Consider the following 21,506-nt stretch of genomic DNA (forward strand, 5'->3'; position numbering starts at 1 on the left):
AAGTAGGAATCCAAGGTACTCACTCAGCTGTTTTAGCCTAAAGCCCCTCCCCACAATTAAGTGGCCTAATAAAAATCTGATTTATTGTAGCACCCAATACTTCGTGGGCGACACATTATTTGTGAGAATTTTGAGTTACACACAAAGAAACAGAATTATACTCTTTCGTTGGCTTCTGACTAGATTATCTGATGCTCCCTCCACACTGCGTATATGTCTGTGAGAATACTGGGGACTGGATTGTGCTTTGAGGGTGAACACCATTTGTATTGGGTAGTTTTTATGTCAACTTGACACAAGCTAGAGTCATCAGAGAGGTGGGAGCCTCAACTGAGAAAACCCTCCATGAGGTCCTGCTCAGACAAGCTTATAGGACATTTTCTCAATTAGCAATTACTAAGGGAGGGCCCAGCCCACGATGGATGGTTACATACCTGGTCAAGTCCCTGGTTCTATCAGAGAACAGACTGAGCAAGTTAGGGTACCAAGCTAGCAAGGAGCGCTCTTCCATGGACTTGCTTTGGTCACATGATGTCACATCACAGCAATAGTATCCCTAAATGAGATCCTGTTCTCCACCATGCCAGATGTACCACCCTCTTCCTGTGTAGTTTTGAGGTCCAGAGTGGTTGCTATTATGTCACAGGCCCTAGTTGTTGTTATTGTTGTTGTTTTATACATGAGACTTAAAACACTGGGCCATTAAGTTTCACATTGTGGGTAGTTACTTTATTGGATAGTTCTTTGGCAGAAAAAAAATAATCAACTATGCATCATTAATTCTGAAAGGTAAAGGGGTGGATGTGAAAAGGAAATGTCTGCCTTTTAATCTATGTCTCACTTCAGCAGAAGGGAATTTTCTAGAATGCATTCCTTTTTCTTTCAAAAACTACTTTTGTCTTAACATTAGGTGACGAGTAGTGCAGGTGAAAGAACAAATAACCATAACTATGTAAAGAGATGGTTTTTCTTATTTCAACTCTGACACAGTTTTTTTTTTGTTGTTGTTGTTGTTCTTGGTGGTGGCAGTGGTGGTGGTGGTGGTGGTGTGTGTGTGTGTGTGTGTGTGTGTGTGTGTGTGTGTGTTGGATAAATGTATAAAAAAATGTAATGTAAGGTAAAAGTACAAAACCTTAAGTAAAGCTTCATGGTTTCAGCATCAGTCTGTATAGAAGTTCGCTGAGATGCAGTTTGTGTTTGAGTGGCTACCTCAGTCTGGACGAGTGATGTTTTTATGGTGAGTCCAATTGCAATAAGTTGGTTACTAAACAAAAATGCTTTTGTTCTCTTCATTTTCCTCAGGATACCAGCTTTGGAACAGGGCTCACTAACTGACATAGCCTTTCATGATTTACCTGGCATTAACCGTTCTCTGGTTCTTTCCTGTACTTTGCCTAAATTCTACTAAACATTTATGGTCACCCTGCTCTTTTTGTCTTCAGGCCTCAACACTAGCCAGTACTTCCCCCCAGGTCCATGCACCCAGCAGCTATATTGGTCACGTCGTGATGTTTTCGTCCTGCACTCTCGGTGCCCAGTGTCCCTTCCAGGGTCCGACACATGGGGGTGGTTCCTAGCTCTGGATGTCAGTGTGATGATCTCCATTTAAGGGCTGGTGCCTACCCCTGTTTTCCTGGCAGGTCTTTGTGTTTTGATGTTGGACAGAAAACCTGGAAATCTTATGACTGGTCACAGATTACAACTGTGGCAGTTTTTGGAAAATATGACCCAGAACTTATGTGCTATGCTCATTCAAAAGGAGCCAGAGTAGTGCTAAAAGGTATGTTTTTTTTTTTTTTTTTTTTTTTTTTTTTTTTTTAGCAAACACACGTGTCTCGCCAATAGAAAAAAAATGTGTATTGTTAGAGTCCTTTTTTTATGCCTCTGTTTCTCAAAACCTAGTTACTTGTAGATACCATTAAATCTACAAATACAGATCCTTAAAAAAAAAGAACTGAATAAAACCACTTCTTGTTTTTGAGCAAATGTGCTTGCCTAATTGTAGCATGCTGACCTTTAATAAGGTCTACATGTTTTGCTTCTAATTGAGTATGGTTTTACTCATAATTACCATTTTGAAGATTAGTAAGCAGTGGCTGTTATTTAGCATACTATTTCTCCATTTGAAAAGCGAATTAGGCTTAATATTCCAAAATTTGTGATGTGTTTCAAAGATATTTTGATCTCTTTGGGAGTGGCTTTGTGGAGAAAATGGCTTTAACTATGACAGACATCTCCATGTTTCTTCCACAGGTGATGTGTCCCTGAAGGACATCATTGATCCTACGGTCAGAGCAGCATGGGTAGCTCAAAAAGTTGATTTGGCCAAAACACAATATATGGATGGAATTAATTTAGACATAGAACAAGAAGTTAATTGCTCATCACCTGAATATGAAGCACTGACAGCTTTGGTTAAAGAAACTACCGAGCATTTCCACCGGGAGATTGAGGGATCACAGGTAAATGTTCATTTCATTGTTGGTTATTAATGAAAATATATTCACAAATGTGTGGCTAATGGATGCTTTGTTTTATAGCAGTGGTGACAGAGTTCCTTTTCTGGAGTGTTACTATTATTCAAGGTTCTAAATTTTTACTTATATCAAAAAGCTCAATTGGCATTGCTCTACCCCTTGCCTGCCACGCTACGGGCTGTGGGGCAGCAGGACAAGTAGTCAGGCCTAACCTGATTTTCACTAGTGCAGAGCAGAAAAAACAAGGACTAAAGAAGAGGGGAGGTGTGGAGAAGTGCCCTGCTCTCTGTAGTCTCTGTATTATTTGCAGAGCACTCGGGGCCCATGAAAGCTCAAACACAGCCAGTCCGAACTGTGACAGTAGGCCAGCAGCATAATTAGAGCAGATCTCAGCACGAAGCTTCTTGCCAGACACTGTGTAAGTAGCAAAGTGCAGTGTGCCTCCACATCAGGACTGTTAGCATGGCTATACATTAACAAAACTCAGGGTCATAAAAAATAATAAAAACCTAAAAACCCGAGTATATATACATATCCATACTGGAGAGTTACTTCCAGAAATATGCACGAGGCCCCTGGTATAACCTCCAGCACTGAAAAAAAAAAAATTTCTGAGCAAATTATCTCTGTCTTTAAACATTTAAAATCCTGCAGATGTGATGGTACATGTCTTTAATCCTAATGCTTAGTAGTTGGAGGCAGAGAGAATGGGAGTTCAAGGCTAGCCTGGGTGACATAGTGAGATGCTATTTCAAAAAAGCCAAAATATTTAAGTAGACTCACACACATTGTCCTTGGTATCCATGGAAGTTTATTCTCAATGGATATCAAAATCTGTAGATACTAAAGTCATACACATAAAATGGAAAAGTATTTGATATAACTTATACAAACTGCCCATATACTTTAAATCATCTTTACAATAGCTATTACATTGGTTGTTGAGGATATTAGTTAAAAAATCCATACATGTTTAGTATAGAAAATTAGCAAACATTTTTTTACTTGTACTTTGTAGAATTTATGGATGCAGAAATCACCCTTGTATAAATATGTATAATGTATATATTCTGAGCATCTATTATATATACATGTAATATTCGTCCAAGGTAGAACATCATAAGTACTATAAACCAGCGATTCTGGAACTTGACCCCAGACATTTTAAATCCCCTGACATTAATTCATTGAGTGTGGGACAGAGCTTGGGGAATTGCATTTTTACCATGTGCTTTAGAGCTGGTTGTAGTAGATATTTCCTATTTTTCAGGGGACTTTTTCTAATCACCTGCTCTAGCTCCCAAATCAATGACTCAGAGACTTATTATATTTATGACTAAGCTTTAAGCTCAGTAACTGGCCGGATAAGCATTTACACTAATCCCCTAAGCTAGTCTGGCTTCTTCTGGCCATGTGCCCCAAGTTGCTTGCCATATTTGTCCTACTTGGGCTTTTTCTCTCCATCAGGCCAATTCCTCATGGCCACATCTTCTCTCTCTTCTTCCTCCTTCTCTTCTGCCTCGTGGTCCATACCTGAGACCCCAAGCCCAGGAATGAAAAGTTCCACCTACCTCTCTTTGCCCAGCTTACTATTAACCAATCAGAAGTAATTGGGGAACAAAGTTTACACAACATTGATCAGCGTATGTGACAATGCACTCATCCGGACGGCAGCCAGATCTGGGAGCCCATAGTTCAGCATATATATAGAGATAGCACCAGACCAACCCCCAACAGCTGGTTGTCATGAGCTTGAGACACACCGGTAAATTAAATGACACAAGGACAGACATACCTAGTGGGAAGGAGATGTATGGTTTACACTGGGATGACAGCATAGACCTTACACTCAGGAAATGTTCAAGAAATGTTTACCAGTTTTCAGCATAGATTACAAATAGTGAATACCTTCTATTCAGGGTACTATAGGCCTCTCAAGTTTTGGTCTTAGAAAATCTGTCTTCGTTCTGTTAGTAGAGGGTTAGACTTGGCATGTAGACAATGTTTGCCAGTCCTGACTCACCTATGGTGAAAGGGCAAGGTCAAAAGGACTAGCAAAACCAAATCCCAAAATTGTCTTTTTTGTTCTTGAGGGGTCAAGTTTATATTAGGGGAATATGTTACATGAAGTTCATATTTATGAGAGTAAAGATGCAAAGGCCAGATTGTGAAAGATTCAGAATATCAGGATAGAAAAATGCATTTTATTCAGTATGTAATAAGTGACCATAGGAAATTATCCTGTAATAATATGTAAACAGAGAGGAGAAATGAAGATTCATAAGTGGTAGCAATCTAGAAGGAGAGAGCTCTAGCTTAGACAGGATGATGAAGTCACTCACTCTCAGGAATTGTTTGATAAATACTTGTTGAATTAATTTTTTTAATTTGCTTATTTAGTTTTTATGAGTTAGTGTGTATGTGTGTGTGTGCATGCATGTGCATGCACGTGTACACGTGCACGTGTCCTTCCATAAGTTCCAGAGAACAAACTCAGGTTTGCAGGCTTGGTGGTGAGATCCTTTACCCTGAGCCATCTTGCCTGCCCTGAATAAGTTAACTTAAAGATTTTAAAAGTTACATATCACTTATACAGAGTTAATCTTCAAATAATACTTGGAAACATTTTTATAAAAAAAAGAAAGGAAGAGAACAAATGATAGACCACTCAAAAAGGAGTCATTCAGGCATGGCTTAGAACTTCTTAAGTTGGTGTCAGAAAACAAGACTGTCCCTGATAGAGAGGCTGGGGTGGGAAAGTGGCGGCGCAGGACTGTGGTCACAGAGCTCAAGAGCTGCCAGTGCCTGGGCAGAGTCTGTTCTGCAGCCTCCTTCCCAATGTAGATTCACTGCCTTGTGTGACTGGCTTAGCAGGGGACAAGCCATAAGATCTAATGCAAAGACAAGGGGCTCTAACCACTACCCTCTCAGAAGTGACAGGCCATTCAAGGGGAAATACTCTTAGTATTCAAGATATACAAATAGTAACACAACAGATTGGAACTTTAACTCTCAACCTTTGGGTTGTAACCTCCATTCCAAAATACTTACATTACAATTCACAACAGTAGCAAAATTACAATTATAAAGTAGCAGCAAAAATAATTTTACGGTTGGGGTCAGCACACCAGGAGGAGTTGTATTAAAGGGCACAGCATTAGGAAGGTTGGGAGCCATTGGCTAGGAGGTACTTACTTTCTCTATGACCGCAAGACAGCTCCCATTTTGTAGTAAGAGGCAGTTACAAAACAGGTCCAAATTGTACAAATTTTACTTCATAGCCATTTGTTGTAGAACTGTTAATATCAGTGAAGCATAGGGAAAACTCTGAGAAAGTCTGAAAGTTTGGTCATATAAATTAGACAAAACAAAGCTTTGCATAAAGATTTATTTTATAATTGTTATCACATTAAGGGAGACAGTTGAGGGAACATTAGAATGTTTCTACACATTAAAATTATAAATAGTTAAGGTAAAAAACATATTTTAAGAGACTCATCCTTGTTGATCACTATTCAAAGTAAAGCATAACTTTCACCTGCTTCATTTGGCTGTTTCCAGACACTAAGATGATTTAAGTGTTGTGTTAAGCATCTGAGTTAATGAATAGGACCCAATTCTCTGACTGTGTCATACTGGGCCCACGCCACCATGGTCACCATGATTGTGACTCCAGATAACCATCAGGCAGTACCAACAGCTGACCTACGAAGCCTGTGCAGTACTTTAAAGTCTTCTGTATTTGATTTCCTTCCATGTGGCGTCACTCTCCATTCACCCAGGCCCACATCATGTGCTATTACTGAACTTGCTTCTCTCCATCAATGAGTTGCCAGCCCAGCCTTTGAGAATATTCAAACTTGACATTCTTTTTCTTTACAGTGCTCTGCTCCTGGTCCTTATGTGTCCAGATACAGATGCACGCCAGTCCAATGTAGTAACAAAATATATTTATTAGACCTCTTCTACATGTGTCAGACCCCATATTGCATACATTATAAGCAGTTCTCTGTTCTTGAGTAGAATGAGGCAAGAAAAAGTATGATAAACATCTGATATAATATACTCTATCACGTTATATAAAACACTATGTAGTTTTTTCACAGGTAACCTTTGATGTAGCTTGGTCACCAAAGAACATAGACAAAAGATGCTATAATTATACTGGGATTGCAGATGCCTGTGACTTTCTCTTCGTGATGTCTTATGATGAGCAGAGTCAGATCTGGTCAGAATGTATTGCAGCAGCCAATGCTCCCTACAATCAGACAGTAACTGGTAAGAACACAAGAGATGAGCACTAAATTAGTGACGTTTATTCCAAAACCTCAGACACTAAGGTACTTTTAGTATTTTTAAATTATTTATATACTTTATATATAAGGCATGCTTTACAAATAAGGTACAATAATAAAATATATAATAAAATACAAAGAATAAAAATAAATTGGAGAGCTTTATTATTTTTAAAAGTTTAAACATTTAATTTACTTATCATAGCCTTATGGGATAGCTATACCATCAAAGATTTATTTATTTATTATGTATACAGTGTTTTGCCTGCATGTACACCAGAAGAGGGCACCAGACCTTATTATAGATGGTTGTGAGCCACCATGTGGTGGCTGGGAATTGAACTCAGGACCTTTGGAAGAGCAGCTGGTGCTCTTAACCACTGAGCCATTTGTCCAGCCCAAGGGATAGCTATATTATCATTGATCCCATGTTATAGATGAGATGGGGCGTAAATGGTATTTTTACTTCAAGTCTAACACTCTAGTCGTATGCCAAGATATTTTGTTTAATATTATGTAAGTTATTGCAGAAATTCACAACTAGTCAAGAGTGCAGACAGTAACTATATATGAACTCAACTATATACACTCAACCATAAATGGAAACTTTTGGGCGCACACACACACACACACACACACACACACACACACACACACGAGGGGGGGGGGCGTGGAGGAACTATTGTGGGGTAGACAGAAAGCCTGTAGGAACCAGAGTTGGTGAGGCCCATAGCAAAAGTGTCTTCTGGTTATGAAGGACTATACACGTGTGAGTTTACAGCAGCTCCAGCTGCTGGCACGAGCTTGGCACAAGATCCAGCCAGTCAGCACTCTCAGGAGTGGTTGGAGAGTTTGCTCATATTCTTTGTGTCCTAAACTACAGGTTGCTACATATAAGAGCAAGGACATTTCTTGTCTCCAGCTGTCATTAGGAAACATGGAACACTTGAGTTTTTATAAGAAATTCTGAATATCACTGTCACGAAGTTTAAGTTTTATAGAACTTTTTTTGAAGCTTCAGAACCCCAAATGTCAAATATATATTAGCAGCTAACACATAAAATTAATATGATTTCTTGAAAATTTTATCTCTCTTAATATGTTTTATTTATTTTGTTTCCATACCATCTTCATTGGAGATCATCTCTGTTAAAAAAGAAATAGCTTAGAAAGCAAGACACAGCATCTCTAGTTCTTAAGGGATAACTTTTATGACACCAGAGAAGAAAACCCATCTTTTATATGCACAGATAAAGCGTTTTTACAAACTTAAGGCAGTGTGGTTGCCTGGTTTGTATCTACATATTAACATATATAAATGAAAGAGTGATTTTTTTCTCTTTCCATATAACTAGGATATAGTGACTACATCAACATGGGCATTAGCCCTAAGAAACTCGTGATGGGCATTGCTTGGTACGGCTATGATTACACCTGCCTGAATCTCTCAGAGGTAAGAACAATTTGTCTGTTATGTGATATTACCCCATTATATATTTTCTTCTGCTCTGGATGGATGAAGCTTTATTTAAATAATTTTTATTAATATTTTTTAATTTTTTACATATACATTTATATAATTACACGTAAAATAAACCACACAGAGCAAGAAGAACCACTAAACAATCAGGAATTATATTAATGTACATTCATAGTGTTTGGCTGTTTGTATTTGGCAACCTTGAAGAAAACATATTTCCTATCTTGATGAGTCTAAAATTCTGAATGTAAATCAGTATCTATCATATCTCATCATTATCAACTTAAAACATGTATCTAGACCTAAAAACATCTTAACCCCTAAACAACTAAGCTTAATTATAAGACTAAACTACCTGGTCTTCAACCCCATCTGAGACTTGAGAAGGAATAAAATTAATTACCTGAGTAAACAGGAAGTGCAGGTTAGCAGCTTCCAAATGAAAAAACAGAGACAGTTTGCTGCCTGAACAGCCACCCAAAAACTCTCTATAACGCTGGAGCATCATCTTCAGCCTTCTGGCCCAATATATCTGACAGAGATATTTGCAAGGCAGCAACTATAGAGGACTTGCTTACCCTGTCTTGGCAGAGTTTGGCCATCGACTCTGCCTGTGTTGAAGCTTGCCTATTTTTAGGCAGAATTCTGTCTGTGGCAGAAACGAGGACATTTTGCCCAATGGCTGGTTTGAATAATTTTTGAAATACATTTTGAGGCTAGACTTTCTTTTTAATTCTTTAAATATGAAAGTTTCTGAAAACTGTGCATTTCATTTTATTATTAATTTCATGATTATTCTTGTATAGTCAGGTTCTTTATAGCATATCTTTTATTTCTAATAGTTTTTTATTATTTTTTCATTTGTCTGTTAACATTTGCTTAATAAAAAATGGACATTTTTTAATTTCCAGGATGATGTTTGCACCATTGCAAAGGTCCCTTTTAGGGGCGCTCCTTGTAGCGATGCTGCAGGACATCAGGTGCCCTACAAAGTGATCATGAAACAAGTAAATAGTTCTGTTTCTGGAAGCCAATGGAGTAAAGACCAGAAAGCTCCTTATTATAACTACAAGGTAAATTTTCACTAATTATGAACATTTATCCTCTTAGTTTCCATAACTCTATATTTTGTGGTTAGATATTTGACAGTAACTAGTTACCAGTTTTTCTGCTTTTGTGCATAAATCTGATTATGTATAATCAGGAAATTTAGTTCCCTGAGGGAGCTGGGGGAACAATTGAGTTACATTACCAATGAAATTATTATGCTTTGTCAATTCTCTTTGGAAAGTTCTATAAGATATGCATACCACAAAGAGAACTTCCTTAATAGTTGGTAATTATGCTAAAGGTGCCACCAGTGCCTGGCTACTAAGTTACTCTTGTTCTCCAAAGTAGACTAATCAAGAAAATAATTCCAAGAGTGCTACCACAGACAAAAATACTAGAATTGCGTTTAAGCAGTTTCTTAATGCATATAAAAACAGTAAATTATTATTCTTTATATTTCTGGATTTTTCTTTCAATACATTTTTCGCCATTTGTTCTTTTGTCTGCATCTGGTCCTTTACTTGTATTTATTTTCTAATAACCCATGTGTTTCTTGAGAGACAGTGGTACAGGGTAGAAGGTAAATATACGAACAGAGACTAATTCATTGTTCTTAGTTCTGTGTGAAGTCATCAAGGTAGTCACCTCCAACAGCCTTTAAGAGTCAGTTATTAAGACCTAGCAAGGCAGCACTTTCCTGCTGCACTGCGATTACCTGTTCACCTGGCTCATTTATCACAAACCGTATTCATCTGTTGAATGCCTAGATTGGCATACTTCCAGAAACTGTAAGGAATAGAAACAAACAAACAAACAAACAAGTTGGTTTTAATATACAGTAGCAGTTGCTCTCTTTAACTTAGGTTACACCCAGTGGAATATTGAAACATAAAATAAACTGATATGGATCCCAGCACCTGCCTTACAAGAATTTGATTCAACATGTATTATATAGAGTGACAATATATGAATGTGAACTGTTACTTTGTCTTGTGTTTTTCTAGATAGGTCTCACTGGGCTTGCCTCAGCCTTATGAATTCGTCACCAGGTGCTCATCACCAGGTGTTCATCACCAGGTGCTCATCACCAGGTGCTCATCACCAGGCTCTATTGGAGTCTGCACATTGAAAAGTTCTATGGTGTACAATGAGTCAAGAGTACATCTTAGTTGATAGTAATTGGAACAGATCAAATAAAGAATACTTCTTAAATAGGAGATTAAATTGTGTACTATTTATTATTGCTAAACTACAAGATAATATTTAGAAATATGCATATAACCATGAAGTAACACAGCAGGAAAGCCATGTGCTATAAAATTGTCTTTATTTCATTGCATGCATCTTCAATCCTTGTGTTTCAGTATTTCCCCCTTATTGTATTAAATACTCCAAATTTCCAATTTAATTGTTTTTGTATAGGATCCTTCTGGCTATTTTCATCAAGTGTGGTATGATAACCCCCAGAGCGTTTCACTAAAGGCGGCATTTGTCAAAAACTACGGCTTGCGCGGCATTGGCATGTGGAATGCAAACTCTCTTGACTACTCAGATGATCCTGTAGCCAGAGAGCAAACGGAAGAAATGTGGGAAGCCTTAAAGCCAGAGCTGTGATGGAGAGGAGCATCTTTTGTCAGAATATTAGATTTTTCAGGACTGAGCTGTATAAGTAGATCTAACTTTTTGAAGAGATAAAAATGAATATATTTTTGTCATGTTGCTATAATTTACTTATTGGTATACTATATACACAGGTAAGAAATAAATTCTTCATTAGCACTCGAAAAACACATATCTTAATTATCCATGAATATAAAAGAAACAGGTCAGCTGACTCTATTAAACATTTCTGTATATTTCAGTATTATAATTAATTAGAAATCTTGCTTTCAAAATTTCATGCTGAGTTTTCCCTCCTGGTATTAAGATATACTGTAAAAATAATGCGTATTTTAGAAATGTTTGTAACTAGTGGACCAGAGAGAATAGTGGGGTTTATGTGAACCCTTGTAATAAGAATAAGCTGGTACTGGACTTGATTCTATTCACTGTTTAAAATTCTCGTCACTCATGGTCCTTTACTTGTTAACACTCATTTCTCGCCTACTTTGCTTTTCATTCTACATTTGCAGCTTGCTTTTAAGCTATCTAAGAAAGAACATTATTCTCTAAACTAGTTTCTTTCTCTAAATGATTAATTTTGTAAAAATAAATTTCTAAAGATAAAGCAGTCCTTGTTCTTTCTCAAACTATCAATAAAGTAACAGGGCGTGCTGGCTGCTCCTCCAGAGCACTGGTTCAATTCCTAGCATCTTAGGCTGCTCACAACTCCAGCTCCAGGGGATCTGATGCAGTCTTCTGGCACACACATGGTACACAGACAGACATATGTCCATACATATAACATTAAATAAAAATAAAATAAATCATTACATTGTATTTACATTACTTCCTGAAAGAACAGACTAATTGTTTGTGTCCTTTGACCTCCATTTACATAAACCCTATCTTCTTTACATATGGTCCCCTTCCAAACTGGAATAATTTGGTTTATCAACTATCTGTTATGACAGTATTGTGTTTTTCTATTTCCACAGTTGCTTATGACAGTAAAATTATTTTCTTCCATGGCATATGTTGAATAACTTTATATTTCTAAAAATCTCTTTACATTTCTAAAATCAATACAAATTAAATTATTAGACACAGACTTGTTGTATGAGTAGATACAACTGTTTTTAATCAAAACTGGATAACAAGATTCTATTTCCAGGCAAATACACTGGTACTTACTAAAACATTGTATGTTTTGCTAGTCATTAATCTTGCAGTCATACTGGCCTTTAAACTTGTTTATTAAAAGTAATCAATTACAGGTGGGCTTGGTGGTGCACACCTTTAATCCCAGCACTCCTTCTGAGGCAGGTGGAATGCTGTAAGTTTGAGGCCAGCCTGGTCTACAAAGGGAGTTTAGAACAGCCAAAGCTATACAGAGAAACCCTGTATTGAAAAACCAAAGATAAACAACAAAGAAACAAAAACAAAAAATCAGTTATGAAATATAATACTGCAAAATAAGTAATATACTCAAGATCTTCAAAATAAACAGCCACTATTTATGCTATAATTTGCAATACCCACACAAATAGCAAAATTTAAATTTTATTTTTAAACTTATTCTTTAACTGATACATCAACTTCATTATTTATGTGAATATTACCAGGGAACATAGTGGCTTATTTTGTTCAAATAAATATTTTAAATGTTAAGAGAAAAGTTAAATGAACATACATGATGGCGATCGGAAAGAAGCGCCCATTTTCTTCTGTGTCAGTTCAGCTTTTAGTGTCTGTAAATTTGAAACTGCTTGTTTTCTCGTCTGTAGAGAGAGGTAATTTTTAAATGACCTTCATCTTGCCCTTCTAAAAGCACATCACGGTTGGCACTGCCCTCACTGCCTCTCATGCCTTCATTCTCTCTACAGTACTACAATAAATCCTGTTACACATCCCACTTAGTAGGCATTCTTAGCTAACGACATGTGCATGAGATAATGCCCTTTGTGTTGACATGCCTCAAAATCTCAGTGTGGAACAAGTAAAACACACACCAACAGGACCCTGCACACAGGCTTCCTTCAGAGCAGAGGCTGCCTGTGTGAGCTCTGTTTCCCAGGAGAGCTTCTCTGTCCCAGGAGTTGAGTAGATGATTTGGAACAGTCTTAACTGTTTGGATAAAGTTATGTATGGTGTCATAGGAATAATCTCTGAAGTATGGAGGCCTTTGCTGAAGTTTTATATGCACGTACATGCTAGGGGTTTCTCAGTTCATTGTGTATGACAGACAAGCACTTCTCCACTGAGCTACAACCCAATCCCTGCATTTATAAAAACAAAACAGAACAAAACTCTTGTTGATCAGAAAATGAAAGACTACATTCTTTCATTAAAGCATATATACATAAGATGGGCATAGTGCCATACACCTGTAACCCCAGCATTCAGGAGGCAGAGGCAGGCAGATCTCTGAGTTCAAAGCCACCTTGGTCTTCAAAATGAGTCCAGGTCAGCCAGCCAAGGCTACACAGAGAACCCCTATCTTTAAGAACAAAACAAGCATATATACATAGAACAGGAAAACTGCGGAAATTTTCCATTCACTCTTTTTCCAGAATAGTTTCATGGCACAGAATAATTACCACTTTCTAGAATTAGCACTGACTAGTAGAGCTTTCTAGAAGAGAGATGTTGTATACGTCACTGTTGAATATGGTTGCCACTACCACCTAAGGATATTACATACTTCAAATGTAGCTTGTGTAACTAAGCATTTTGAATTTTATTTACCTTTTGCTAACTTAAATTTACCACTTTCTACTACACCAGTGTAGTTGTAGATGCAGTTCACTTTCCTCAAGGCTGGCTCAGCATTAGGATTCTTAAGACTTAAGAGGAAAGAACAGAACTAATTTGTCCAGTGAAGGAAAACAGCATGTGTTCAATATGTGGACAGGGAGCCAGGGTAGAGACACCAGTGTGTATCTGGTTAGTGGGGATGTAGCAGAGTGCCTCCCCAAACCTTCAGTTAGGACTTTTATCCACTTTCTTCTAGAAAGTGTGCAATTAGATTCTACCTTTTGTGTAGATTTTAACTTTACAAATATGACTTGAACCTAATAGTAATTTAGTTTTAAAGACCAGAAGAAAAGAAAGTTTTCAGCTTATGGACTAGAGAAAAAAAATCCCATATTTAACAAGAGTGTCTAAAGGACTTATAATCAATACTGAGTGTTTATTGATTTCTGAGTGAACTACCAAAGATTCCCACAATGCTATTTTCAGAAATAAGGAGCGGAAAATGAAGCCTTAGCCTGTTGTATTTATTCAAGGTAGTAGGGCATAAGTAGTTCTTCTAAAGGTTTAATGGTCTATCTTAACAGGAGAATTTGTTTTAAAATGCAACATTTGACTCCGCAAGCCCAGGGAAGCCTGAGATTCTTTACTCTTCACAAATCTATAGGTGCTGCTGCTCTTGGTCCATACATACCCAGTTCGTGGAACAGTGGTAGCTGCTCCAACCTTGTACATTACACTCAGAGCAAAGCACTTAGCCTTTTGGTTGGCCTCAATTTTCCTTAAGAAATGAAAGAGCCGGGCGTGGTGGTGCACGCCTTAAATTCCAGCACTTGGGAGGCAGAGGCAGGCAGATCTCTGTGAGTTCGAGCCCAGCCTGTCTACAAAGTGAGTCTAGAATAACCAAGGCTACACAGAGAAACCCTATCTTGAAAAAACAAAAACAAAAACAAAAAGAAAGAAAGAAATGAGGGAGGTCAAGCATTTAAGACCCTTAGCAGCATTTGGGGCACTTAGTATCTAATAGAAAAGCCATGCCTCATATGTATGAAGTAGCAACAAGAAAATGGTCACCCAAGAAAAGGAACAAATTAAGTGGGAGTTAGGGGCTTAGCCAGAGGTTTGTTGATTTAAGAATGTCTGAAATACAGGACCTTGTGCAGGCTACACAAGTGTAGGAAAACTATTTTTCTTTTCATACTGTATTGTCTCACATGGCCCTTTAAGTTTTAATTACTTTTAATAAAATGTTACCTTGGCCTGTTATAACATGCATCTTTTTATAATATTTAGTTTTCTTCCTGCATTTTGTTCATTCCTGTTCTAGTTCATGTTAAAGTACCAATTTTAAAAGTCAGTCCTTGCTACCCTTACAACATTGACATTCGAGTTTAAAAAACCAAACTATTTTATTTCAAGATGAATATTATCATCTGATAAGGAGAAATACATTACCTTAACTTCTAATATGAGTTTCATCTTATCAGTATCCAATTTTCTCTTAAGTTGGTCAATTGCATGCTGTACTTCAGTAATCTGGATTATAAGATAATTCTGTGTGATACATAAAATTATTTATTTAGTTTATTTGTGTATTTAGCATAAATGGCCTTATGAACATAAGCTATGAGGTGGTCATGTCTGTCTTCATGTTGAGTTCTTGCACAGTACAGATGACTTTCACTGCTGCTCTGTATGAGTCATTTATTATTTTTAAGAAATGATCCTGACATCATGGCACATACTTATAATCTCAGTATTTAGGAGGCTGAGGCAGGAGGATCTAAAGTGTGAGGCCAGGCTGGGTACATAGTAAGATCCTGTCTCAGAAAACAAAATTGCTTTTGGAAAACTGACCATCAATTTAACATCATTAACACTATTAACTTGCAAATTATATTAGCAAACACTTAAACATCAGCATAGTATTTTATTAATTGAATCAGATTGGGATTATTTCAAAATATTTAATAATTAAACTGTTTTATATAAGAAAATCTACTTTTTTTCCAGAAAACCTTATGCAGTACAATACTCTTTTCTAAAGTTATTTAAGAATTTTAAACTTCCATGCAGGGCTGTGGTGGTGCATGCCTTTAATCCCAGCACTTGGGAGGCAGAGGCAGGCAGATCTCTGAGTTCAAGACTAGCCTGGTCTACAGAGCAAGTTCCAGGACAGCTGAGGCTACACAGAGAAACTCTGTCTTGAAAAACAAAACAAAAATTTTTAGACTTCCTTTGTGAAATAGACTCTCATGTTGAACCAATAAAACTGTAAGATAAAAGTATTGACTATATTAAAATGATATCAACTAATATGGTAAGTAATCATTTTAGCTGATCTGGGTTTTTTATATTAAATTTGTCTAAAACAGTAAACATTTACTATTTTATTATTCTAAAGTGAAGTCATTATAATAATTAACATATTTTAAGTCTTTTGGATATGTGAGATCACTCTAACAAAAGAGCAAACTGTTAAATATCTCCTGAGTTTGTTTATTTCTGCGTATTTAATTATGTGGTAGAATTATACAAAAAAGGATAATATTGTCTGTGATGTTAGATGCAAGACTACCTCAAAAAAATGAATTGATCAAAATTTCATATAATGTAAAACTTCTTTGGAATATCTAATTCTGAGTCCTATGGGTGCTGTAAAGCCCTCTCCCACAGGCCTACAGTAGTGTCAGTTGGCACTGAGCTCTGGTTTATCAGGCAGCTATCTCTGTGTAATGCTAATTTGCCAAGAGCAGCCAGAGTGCTCCTTGGCAACTGTTCCTGCCTGGTTGACCTCCACCAGGCTAAAGGAGAGAATTTTATATTCTATTACTCTGGACCAGGTTTCTCTCCTATCTTAAAAAATACGATCCTATTGGCCATTGGCAACTCCACTGCTATTAGGAAAAAGCTTTTCTATAATGAAGCCGTCAATAAGAATGGGAGGAAATACCAAAAGCAGCAAGGCCCTAAACGACACTATCTCTGACTGTTGCCTCCTCAGTGCCTCTCCTGGATACCAGGCCACGGATTTTGTTTTTAACTGTCCAAGCAAGCTTTGCTACAAGTAACCCAAAGAATCCTAAACACAGTAATACAAATATAAAGCACACTTCCTACACTGGACTTTTCTAGTGACAGGGGCACAGTACCTTAGAATCTGAGATGTTTGCCAGATTCCTTGGTCGCATCTTGATCTCCCTGGCTTCAAGCTGCATGAGCAGTTTTTTATAGTAAAGTTCCAAATCTTCTCGAAGTTTTGTTAAAACTTCCTCCAGTGATGCTGTGACTTTCTTGGTGTCAAGGTATTTTTTCTTCCAGCTATCACAGGCTACAAACAAAGCACCAGCAATAAAAGTTATAGGTTGTTACTGATAAAGGATGAAACTTTTTAGAAAGAACCTACAACCCTAGAGTTTAAAAAACAAAGTATTTCTGTCTCCCTCCTCCCCTTTTTTCTGGTTTTCCAAGACAGAGTTTCTCTGTATATCCCTGGCTGTCCTGGAACTCTCTTTGTAGACCAGGCTGGCCCCAAACTCACAGAGAACCACCTGCCTCTGCCTCCCGAGTGCTGGGATCAAAGGTGTGCACCACCACACTGGTTTCTGTCCCATCTCTTATGGATGAATTAATACCTTAGCTGAGAGAAATGTTTACTAGTGAATAATATACTTAGTGTGTTGTTGGAATGAGAATGAGAATGATCAGTCTGAGGCTAGTAGACGTCTGTGAAAAGGGTCAGAAGGCGTGGCCTTGTTGGGAGATGTATCTTTAGGGGAAGTGGGTAGAGAGCTTCAAAAGCCCACACCAGCCTCAGTCCCTCTACCTCCTGCTAGTGCACCAAATGTAAGCTCCCAGCTACTTCTCCAGTGCCATGACTCCCTTCCTGCTGCCGTGTTTCCCTCCATGATGATCATGGACTCTCTGAAATTGTAAGCAAGCTATCAGTTAAATGCTTTTTGTTATAAGTTGCCTTGGCCATGGTATCTCTTCACAGCAATGTAAAAGTAACGAAGACAGAAGTTGGCACTAGGGATTAGGGTAGTGCTGTGACAGACCTTAGCATGTTGCTTGTTGGAGATACACTGACTTTTGGACTTTGGATTAGGAAAGTGATCGAATGCTATAAGCAAGATTTAATGGGCCATCCTAGGAAGCACCTGGAAGACAGTAGTGCTGAGAGCAATGTGGACTATAGAGGCTCAGCTCAAGGGTTTTCAGAGGGGTACAATAATAGCAACTGGGCTAGAGACAATTATTGTAATTTTTTTGGCAAAGAAAGTGGCTGCTTTTTGCCTATCTCCTAAGAATCTCTCTGAGGTTAAAGAGTTTTGGACTAGTGTGACCTGACAGCAGAAATGTCAAGATGACCTAGTCTAGACGGACACATGGTCATTACCGATCACTCATAGAGAGCTGCAATAAAAAAGCACAATGGAGGCAAAAAGAAAAACAACATTTAAGTTTCAGGAGAAAAGGAGCTCAAGGAATGTAATGCTAGAGCCAAAGAAATGAGAAGCTTAAAGAAAGGCCTGGTGCTGAATGGACAATAAATGGACTAATAAAGGGGAAAGGCAAAGGCCCAAGGGATTTCCTCAGACTAAAAAGCAACTACAAAGGAAAGTTTATGCAGATGGAATTAAGAAGGGGACCAGCTTCTGACCCAAGCAAGAACGTGGCAGCTTCATCCACATGGTTCTGGTTTTAGACTCAAAGACACAGGAGTAAAGTGGCTGTGGAACCTTCCTCCATGGTTAGGGAGAGCTGCCAAGGTGAGGTGTGTGGCAGGGCACTCACTGCATGGAGGCCCAGAGAGGCCATACGTGAAGCTGTGAAAGTGGTGTCGGGCGTGGTGGCACACACCTTTAATCCCAGCACTTGGAAGACAATGGCAGGCGGATCACAGTGAGTTCAAGGCCCGCCTGGTCTACAAAGCGAGTCCAGGATTGCCAAAGCAAACACAGAGAGAAGAAAAAGCACAAGTGAAGCATAGATTGCACTGGATGCCAAGATGCTGGATGTCTGCTGAGAGCTGCAAACAAGGGGTGGAACAGCCCGAGGGAGAGAAGTGTACTGCAGTCAGCACGGCTGGAAGGAGTTGCCATCCAAAGAGCCATCTCAGCCTTTTGACATCACACATAGAGTTAAGGATTCGTTGACTGGCCTGCTTTGGTCCAGTATTTTCTCCTTTGCTCCCTTTCCTTCCTTTAGGGACGGTAATGGGTGTAGGAAGTACAGCTTAAAATAAGCATTGGAGAAACCAGGACTGTCAATCACATGGGCCTATTCAACAGAAGGAAATGAAAGGCACCTAGTCACCTGTATGCCAGAATTAAAGGTGGTAAGTCAACCTGCTGAGTTTTTGCTGTTCTACTAGGAGCCAACATCTACCTGGACCCTGCCCCTGCCCCCAAATCCTGAGCATTGTTTATGCTGAAGCTCTGTAATAAATAAATAGAATACTTCCCTTTGAAAAAGGCACCATGTATTTTAAGTCCTCTACCAATAGAATCTATCCTTATGTTTATTGCAGATCCTTTCTCTAGGTCCTAGCCCTAAGTTCTGTTTATCAGCCAATAGAACTGGTTCTTATTGTAAATGTTAGCAACCTTGCCTCTCCACTGCCTGCCCTAGGGTCCTAGCCACAGCAGGGTACTCCATGAGTAGCACATATCCTCCCTATGCACACACACTATATCCCCTTATTAAGAGCCAGTGCCAACTCTCTCCCCTCTTTTCCTCTACCCTTGCCCAGAGGCAGCCTTTCTATACCTCCTCCCCAGTAACCCCCACGTGAGAGCTATTGCATGGCAGGACTTTGTGGCATCCCTTGTTTAGATCATACCAGTACTATGTTTAAATGTGTAAGGAAAGCAAACATGAGGTCAGTTTCTGAAAGGCTGTGACCCAGTGTCTCTGATCATCAAGCCCTACCCCTCCCCTGCCTCTTGGGATGACCTTCCACCACATGGTATGAAGGTGTGTCCCAGTATTTTCAATTATTAAATCCTGTGCCTGCAGAGCTAAGTGCAGAACATTTGGTATTGTCCTCTCTAGGGCCCATCATCAGCTTTCTATATGCACATGCTTGTCCTTCCTCACCTGCCCAAAAGGTGATTCCCTGAGGTTATCATGTTAAAAAGCAAGCTACCTCCAGGCGGTGGGGAGAACCGCGTGGAGAAATGCGACAGCAGAGGAGCCAGGCCAAGCTAGAAGCTAGCCGAGAGTCTGCCCCAGCAAAAGGCCAACAGCTTTAAGCTGCATAGATGGCTCCATGTCTTAATTAAACCTCAAGTGGGATCCAAGAAAGCCCCACAATACTACCCATCCCCCATATATTCTGTGCTATTGTTGGTTAGAAGTATGTAATTTGCTTTTTTACAGATAACTTAGTAGATTGCCTTGATTCTCAGAAGAGACTGGACTTTTAAATAGTATGGAGCCTCTGAAAGATTACAAAGAATTTTGAAGTTTAATTAAGTTCATTTAATATTATGATATGGCTACAAGCCTATTAGAGGTTAGGGAGTGGAATGTGGCAGTTTGAATGAGAACAGCCCCTAAGGTTCATATATTTGAATACCTGGTCTGAAGTTGGTAGAACTTTGAGAAAGATTAGGAGGTGTGGCTTTGTTGGAGGAGAAAGGTTACTGGAGGTTGGCTTTGAGGTTTCAAAGGTCCATGAGCCTGAGCTCATTCTCTTTTTCTCTTTCTCTCCTGCATGTGGATCAAATGTAAGCTACTGCTTACATTTGTAAGCAGTAATGTAAGTTACTGCTCCAGCACCATGTCTGCTTGCCTGCACCAATATTTCCTAACTTGATGATGATGACCTAACCCTTTGAAACTGTAAGCAAGCCCCTAATTAAATTCTTTATCATTTTTATTAATATTTATTTGTTGCATATACAGTATTCTGCATGCATGTAATTTATTGTCTTTTTAAAAATGCTTTATTTTGTAAGTTGCCTTGGTCATGTTGTCTCTTTACACAATATATAAGTAACCAAAACACTCAGAAATACACTAAAGTAACGATACATCTATGAACCATAACCAGGTTTTTCTTTAAGCAGACTTTCGGAAGTGTCTTTATTGAGGCTGTAGAGAAAGCTAAGCTGTTAAGAGGATGTGCTACTCTTCCAGAGGACCTGAATTCAGTTCCCAGCACCCACATCAGGAAATTCATAACTACCTATAACTCTAACTCTAGGGAATGTGATGTCACCTGGTCTCTGTAGGTGCCCATATATATTCACATAAAGATAAAACTTTAAAAAAAATTTAAATACCATACATACCAATGTATATTTATTTTTATTATTTCTGAAAGATATGATAAATGCTAAGGCTATTTCATTGGTTCAGCCACCATATGGATTTGTTTTGTGGAAGCAGCTGACTCACAGTCATCATTTATTAGTTACTCTAAGCATCTCCCTCATGCTCTGTCGTGTAGTGTGGTAGTTAATCTTCATCATCAGCTTGGCTGGACCTGGAATCACTGATGGCGTGACTCCACGTGTGTCATTGATGTGTCCAGAGAGGATGACCTGAGAATGGCAGGCCTATCTATCCTGAATGTGAGTGATGGCTTGGGATCCCCAAATGAATAAAAAGAAAGGAGGACAAAAAGCCAACAGGACCCTACCATTCCCCTCTGTGCTTCCTGCCTAGCCCGACACACTGCCCCTCCACATGCTGTCTGCACTGGGTTGGAATTTACCCCTTCAAGATGAGGCGAGAACCCTGCTTCCCTTTCCAGTTGCTTCTCTCCGGTATTTTGTCACAATGATGAGAAAAGTAATTACCACAGGCAACTTCTCAGCCCAAGGCTCTTTGCTGAGAAAA

At 38.6% G+C, this 21,506-nt stretch overlaps 3 protein-coding genes across 3 annotated transcripts in view; 2 read left to right on the forward strand and 1 right to left on the reverse strand.

The window, feature by feature from the left end:
• Positions 1-1,560: 1,560 nt before the first annotated feature.
• LOC127206448 (di-N-acetylchitobiase-like) lies at positions 1,561-2,507 on the forward strand. Its single transcript, XM_051165730.1, has 2 exons — positions 1,561-1,780; positions 2,254-2,507. Exons 1-2 carry the CDS (start codon positions 1,561-1,563, stop codon positions 2,490-2,492), a joined length of 459 nt encoding a protein of 152 aa, XP_051021687.1. The 3' UTR covers positions 2,493-2,507.
• A 3,913-nt stretch (positions 2,508-6,420) lies between these two features.
• On the forward strand, positions 6,421-11,169 carry LOC127206701 (di-N-acetylchitobiase). The gene is made up of 4 exons (XM_051166064.1): positions 6,421-6,755; positions 8,128-8,225; positions 9,164-9,325; positions 10,725-11,169. Exons 1-4 carry the CDS (start codon positions 6,677-6,679, stop codon positions 10,914-10,916), a joined length of 531 nt encoding a protein of 176 aa, XP_051022021.1. The 5' UTR covers positions 6,421-6,676; the 3' UTR covers positions 10,917-11,169.
• Spata1 (spermatogenesis associated 1) overlaps positions 9,320-21,506 on the reverse strand; it is a 36,964-nt gene continuing 24,777 nt past the window's right edge. Inside the window, exons 11-15 of the mRNA XM_051166065.1 lie at positions 16,808-16,986; positions 15,111-15,209; positions 12,595-12,682; positions 12,199-12,302; positions 9,320-10,088 (exon numbers count right to left, since the gene is read on the reverse strand). Of these exons, the coding sequence (XP_051022022.1) occupies positions 10,038-10,088; positions 12,199-12,302; positions 12,595-12,682; positions 15,111-15,209; positions 16,808-16,986 (521 nt within the window). The 3' untranslated portion in view covers positions 9,320-10,037. The remainder of the gene's footprint in view (positions 10,089-12,198; positions 12,303-12,594; positions 12,683-15,110; positions 15,210-16,807; positions 16,987-21,506) is intronic.

Source organism: Acomys russatus, chromosome 23 (genome assembly GCF_903995435.1).
Source record: "Acomys russatus chromosome 23, mAcoRus1.1, whole genome shotgun sequence".
Classification (NCBI taxonomy): Eukaryota; Metazoa; Chordata; class Mammalia; order Rodentia; family Muridae; genus Acomys; species Acomys russatus.

Coding starts and splice junctions, on each gene's coding strand:
- LOC127206448 (XM_051165730.1), top strand. CDS start 1,561: ATGGGGGTGGTTCCTAGCTCTGGATGTCAGTGTGATGATCTCCATTTA. Junction 1,781..2,253: donor AGCCAGAGTAGTGCTAAAAG/GTATGTTTTTTT, acceptor TTTCTTCCACAG/GTGATGTGTCCCTGAAGGAC.
- LOC127206701 (XM_051166064.1), top strand. CDS start 6,677: ATGTCTTATGATGAGCAGAGTCAGATCTGGTCAGAATGTATTGCAGCA. Junction 6,756..8,127: donor CTACAATCAGACAGTAACTG/GTAAGAACACAA, acceptor CCATATAACTAG/GATATAGTGACTACATCAAC. Junction 9,326..10,724: donor CTCCTTATTATAACTACAAG/GTAAATTTTCAC, acceptor GTTTTTGTATAG/GATCCTTCTGGCTATTTTCA.